We start from the raw sequence: 6000 nt of genomic DNA, 5'->3' as shown, positions 1-6000 counted from the left end.
TTTTAAAGATTTATTTTTTGGCTTTTTGTGCTTTTATTGTAGAGATAGGATAGTGGATAGAGTCGGAAATCAGGGAAAGAAGTCATTTAAGGATACCTTTCCGATAGAAAAGGACAGCTGTCATTAAAAGTAACACATGAACACCAAGTGTTTGTGTCATCGTGTCGGCATGTCGGCTTGTCCCCACCCCCCCAACGCTGTAAACCTAGGGGAAACACTGAATAGTATATATTTGAAGAACTAAACAGCTTATTTTTACTCATATTTAATCACATCTGGACTTACTTTGCCTTCCTGCAGTTCCTCACAGCTGGAATCAGTCTCAGTCGTCCCTGGTCTGATGTCTTGTACTTCTTCAGGTCCAACTCATCCAGAACCTCCTCTGACATCTGCAGCATGTAGGCCAGAGCAGAGCAGTGGATCACAGAGAGTTCCTCCTCTGATCTGTTCTCTGACTTCAGGAACTCTTGGATCTCCTGATGTACTGAGAGGTCGTTCATCTCCGTCAGACAGTGGAAGATGTTGATGCTTCTGTCAGGAGAGATATCATCACTGTTCATCTCCTTCAGGTTGTTGATGACTCTCTGGATCATTTCTGGACAGTTGTCTCTCTGACCCAGCAGGCCTCCTAAGAGTCTCTGGTTGGACTCCAGAGAGAGGCCATGAAGGAAGCGAACAAACAGGTCCAGGTGACCATTTTTACTTTTCAGGGATTTCTCCATGGCACTCCTCAGGAAGACATCCAGGGATGGGCCAGGAGTTAGAAATTCAGAAATCTTCTTTAAAAAAGTATTTCCAGATAAGTCCACGAAGTTGATGTCTTGAAGGAAAGCCTTCACTACACCTCTCTTCCTGTTTGTCAAACAGTGGAACATGTAGACTGCAGCCAGGAACTCCTGAACGCTCAGATGAACAAAGCAGTAGACTGTTTTCTGGAGGATCACACACTCTGTTTTGAAGATCTCTGTACAAACTCCTGAGTACACCGAGGCCTCTGTGACATCAAGACCACAACGCTCCAGGTCTTCTTTATAAAACATGATGTTTCCATCCTCCAGATGTTCAAACGCCAGCCTCCCCAGCTTCAGAAGAACTTCCCCATCAGCCTCCATCAGCTCATGTGGACTTGTCTCACGTCCCTCATCATACTTGTGCTTCTTCCTCTTTGTCTGAACCAGCAGGAAGTGTGAGTACATGTCAGTCAGGGTCTTGGGCAGCTCTCCTCTCTGCTCTCTGCTCATCATGTGATCCAGAACTGTGGCAGTGATCCAGCAGAAGACCGGGATCAGACACATGATGTGGAGGCTCCTGGATGTCTTGATGTGTGAGATGATTCTGCTGGACAGATCTTCATCATCACTGAACCTCTTCCTGAAGTACTCCTCCTTCTGGGCGTCAGTGAAGCCTCGTACTTCTGTTACCCTGTCAACACATGAAGGAGGGATCTGATTGGCTGCTGCAGGTCGAGAAGTTATCCAGATGAGAGCTGAGGGGAGCAGATTCCCCTTGATGAGGTTTGTCAACAGTGTGTTTAACGGTGATTTCTTTGTGATATCAGACACAACCTCACTGTTTGTGAAGTCCAATGACGGTCTGCTTTCATCCAGGCCATCAAAGATGAACAACAGTTTACAGACAGCGAGCGTCTCTGCTGTGACCTTCTGTGATGTTGGATGAAAAACACGGAGCAGCTCAAGAAGACTGTACTCCTTATCTCTGATCAAGTTCAGCTCCCTGAATGAAAGCAGGATCACCAGACTGAGGTCTTGGTTCTCTGAGCCCTCTGCCCAGTCCAGAGTGAACTTCTGCACTGAGAAGGTTTTTCCAACACCAGCGACGCCGTTTGTCAGAACCACTCTGATGGGTTTCTGTTGGTCGGGTTGAGCTTCTGTCTTTTGGTTCTGTTGGTCGGGTTGAGCTTCTGTCTTTTGGTTCTGTTGGTCAGGTGGAGCTTCTGTCTTTTGGTTCTGTTGGTCAGGTTGAGCTTCTGTCTTTTGGTACTGTTGGTCGGGTTGAGCTTCTGTCATTTGGTTCTGTTGGTCGGGTTGAGCTTCTGTCTTTTGGTTCTGTTGGTCGGGTAAGGCTTTAAAGATGTCCTGACACTTGATTGGAGTCTCATGGAGGGTCTTCTTTTTAGAGTCTGTCTCAATCTGTCTCAGCTCATGTTGGGTGTTCACCTCTTCACTCTGTCCCTCTGTGATGTAGAGCTCAGTGTAGATCCTGTTGAGGAGGGTTCTACTTCCTGTTTCATCACTTCCTTCAGTCACATGTTCACATCTCTTCCTCAGACTGATCTTAAGTTCATCTGTAACCTCCTGCAGACCTCTATCTGCTGAAAGAGAAGAAACATATCCTGAGACTGGATTTATAAAATGATCAAATACAAAAATTGTATAATTACACATTAAGCACACTGCATGACACAAAAACATCCGTGTAATAAATGTGTGCTGCTACAAGAGAAATAAAATATACTGAATATAACCTGACAGCAAGAATCAGATAAAATGTAAATGTTTCATTTAACTATATATCAATGAAAATACTAACTGCTTTGTCTTGTTTTTAGACACAATGACTTCAGTCTTACTTATTACAGTGCTGGACTTACTGGATATCTGCAGTCCTCCTCTTATTTTAGATCGTTTTCCACACTGGGGACAGGAGGACTCTCCTGATGAAGTAGACTGGTCCCAGTATGAGGTGAGGCACTGTCTACAGAACCAGTGTCCACATCTGGTAGAAACTGGATCTCTTAGGACGTCCTGACACAAAGCACAGCTGGACAGCTGCTCCTCCACAGAAACAGACCCCTTTGTTATTCTGTGGAGATAAGGGAAATCATAAAGCTGTGAAAACTGAGACTGACATTTAGAAACCAGTGGTGGACTAAATCAAATAAAGACACAAAAAGCAGTGTTTTAAAAAGGTGTGCCATGTCCTCCTCAGTGAGCATGTGCAGAAGTCTGTCTGTGTAATGATGTGGATTTCCTTGTTGTTGACATGTTTGATGATGAAGAAATTCTCCGTTGACACTGACTTGCTTACATAATGATCATTTTATTGACAAACAAGTTACAGCATCGCCAGGCTCGCCATGGTTCGACCTGGGAGAGACACAGCCAAAAGTGATCTCTCCCCTTACACACAGAAACTCTGGTATTTATGGACACACCTCACAGGAGAACAACATAGGGACATCTGTTTGTTTTCAGGACACCCCTCTTCATACAACTGCAGGGGTTTCTGTCTTAGTCATATGTATGTCATATGTATGTCATAAACTCAAAGGACAACACAGGTCACAGATACAATCTCTTGTCCAGAAGTCCCTGGGCAACTCTCTGGATACAGGGGCCCCATTGTATACATTCCACTGAGAGGGCTCCTAAATCTCCTTCAGATACTCCTGATGCGCCCATTGTAAACTTATATTACCTCTGTCCTGGTTACATCAGACACTTCATAGTCCCCCCTAGCGAGACTATAGTCTCGCAAACGAGATAAATTATACAATTATGATGTTAATTAGCCTCATACGAATCACTTCTGTCCATGCTTAACCTTAGTAATATAGTAAAATTTTATTTGTGGAGTGTGAGAGCGAAAAACCCATCAAGCAGCTATCTTTCTTTATTATCCATCAAACAATCTAGACAGGAAAACTCTCTCACGGTCCCTCTGCCCCAGGCAACCACCTATGGTACTCCAAACCAATTAAAAAGAAAAGGGTTATGAAAACTTTTCAGGATGATATATAAATGCACACATTCAAAACCTCAGAAATAAAATCTAAAAATTGTCCAAAGTCAGGCTGGTCGACCCATCGCACCTTCCAATGGACCTCTCCCTACCTAACACCACTTTCCCTAAGGATCGATAAAGAAAGAAAAACACCTGAGGTCCCAATATATGCATCCTATACAGTTCCAGAAAAATATGTCTTGCTAAAAATATCTACTATAAAGTAAAACATACAAAAATATGTATCAATATTACAAGTTACATTGTAATAAACCCTCAATGATTTTTCAATCGAAACCCCTCATCATGATGTCTTCATTCAGGTTTCCGTTGTCCATTTCCATCCTCCATTTTCTTAAGTTTGGTTGTTTCAACTCCATTAATCTGGAAGGATCTCTGGACAATCAGCCACCCTCACATTGGTCTCCAAATATCATCCTGGGAAGAAAAATCAACAGCCAGTATCTTTGTACATACAAAACCATCAAAGATATTCATTTTTGTATCATACTTTCACATTATTCCACTACATGATTAACATACATGATTAAAATATTCAATTCCCCCCTTTTATCAATTCACTTCCAGTTCAAAATAATAGTGAGTCAATGTTGAATTCAGATATTCAAAAATGGATATTTCTCTCCAATCTCTATGACCTCCTCACCTTCACTTAGGTCATTACCACTCAGTAGCCACAAGAATCTGAAACACTATAGATCCTATTGGTCCTAATTGTTATTGCATCCAAACATTCACAGACCATCCTGCTCTTTCTGATGGACCAAATGAATCCCTAATTAGTTTCAAAGCATCTATGACACTAGTCATATTGTCAGTAGCATCAGGAATCAAAGTATAACAGGCTTCTCCAGTTAGATTCAAAGCTACACAGAGGCCACCTTGTTTGGCCAAAATGTAATCAAAAGCCATGTCATGTTTCAGCAACGTCAATCGATGACTCCTCTGAGTATTCGACAAATATTCAAAACCTTTTATGGTCTCGTTTGCAAAACCTTGCAGGGTATATGTAATATTATCAATATGATCAGCTAAGTATGTAACACCATAACATGGAAACAATCCTATTCCCCATTTCTCTCCCAAACTTATCCTCCAATGATAAGACTCCAAGTTGTGAAATTGTGCCAAATCTCTTTTCTTTCTACTGCTAGAGATTGTCGTAGAGTTATCCTCATCAGACCCTTTTCCCTTCTGAATAACAAAAACATCATACGGAAGTTTCAACTGTACCATATAACAACATCCAATCCAACCATAAGGTAAAAATAAGTATGCCTTATCACCACAAATCCACCAGATATCTTTAAATGTTCCTATGGTAAAATTACCCGGTAAAGTTTGATTCTTTACACTTAGAGTTTTACTCAGTCGGCGATGTGGTGCATGAAAGGTCACTGTATACATGTCATCAATAGCCCTTTGATCACGTCGTCCAAATTGCATCATATAGTTATCACATTCTGATATTCCCATAAACATACCATCTCCACCATGAGTACCATTTGAACAAAAACAAAATTTAACCTTCACAGGTGTCACTTCCATAGGATCAGGGACTGCTGTCGTAATATCTTCATACTGATCAAGGAGATTTATATATGATAACTTCTTCAACCAAGCACAATTCCCTTGAGGTGTAAATAGATGCACCGACACGGCCATCCAATAATCATATGGTGCTTGTTGCTTAAATACCAACCACGATGGCGCATAATTTTGACATTTAGAAGTTAAAGGTTCTGGTACCGTCTCTAGAATTGAAGGCCATGTGCCTGGTGCTGGAACTCTCACGACACATGGACCACTCAAATTACTAGCCAATCTAACAGAGTGAGTCAACTGTTGGTACCACATATTTCTACTTGCCCACGGGTCTGCAATTTGCAACACCGAGGAATCAAACCCATAAGCTTTCCATTGGGTTTCACGCTTCTCTAATGCATGAAGATTTTCAGTCATGACTTCTGATGTCCCGTCAGCATTTACAAAATCACCAATCAGATTCGACATAGTCATCTGAATTGTTTCAGCTGCCTTAACTAATGTAGATGTAGCAATAGATGTCAACATCATACCTACAGACTTTGTAGACACCGAAGAACTCATCATTGTTTCGTTGATAGTAGATCCCATCTTTACAACCTCACTTGTAAAATTACTCGCAGCTAGAGTAGTAACCAAAGTTGATACGTTAATACTACTAGTTATTCTCTGAGCTACAGTAGTAGACAT

General features: G+C 41.7%; 2 protein-coding genes across 3 annotated transcripts in view; both read right to left on the bottom strand.

Annotated features, from left to right (window-relative positions):
• The window catches only part of LOC136179609 (NLR family CARD domain-containing protein 3-like), a 265362-nt gene that overhangs the window by 129658 nt on the left and 129704 nt on the right, over positions 1–6000 (bottom strand). The gene's annotated exons all lie outside the window — the stretch shown is intronic.
• The window catches only part of LOC136179612 (NLR family CARD domain-containing protein 3-like), a 44078-nt gene that overhangs the window by 27904 nt on the left and 10174 nt on the right, over positions 1–6000 (bottom strand). The window contains exons 2-3 of one of the 2 annotated variants that reach the window (XM_065956450.1): positions 2612–2823; positions 286–2332 (exon numbers count right to left, since the gene is read on the bottom strand). In XM_065956450.1, the coding sequence (XP_065812522.1) occupies positions 286–2332; positions 2612–2823 (2259 nt within the window). The remainder of the gene's footprint in view (positions 1–285; positions 2333–2611; positions 2824–6000) is intronic. The other variant, XM_065956451.1, reaches the window with a different exon arrangement.

The sequence above is a fragment of the Labrus bergylta genome, chromosome 7 (genome assembly GCF_963930695.1).
Source record: "Labrus bergylta chromosome 7, fLabBer1.1, whole genome shotgun sequence".
Taxonomy (NCBI): domain Eukaryota; kingdom Metazoa; phylum Chordata; class Actinopteri; order Labriformes; family Labridae; genus Labrus; species Labrus bergylta.
The sequence above is the reverse complement of the archived record's forward strand: the minus strand, read 5'-3'. Positions and strand labels throughout refer to the sequence as shown.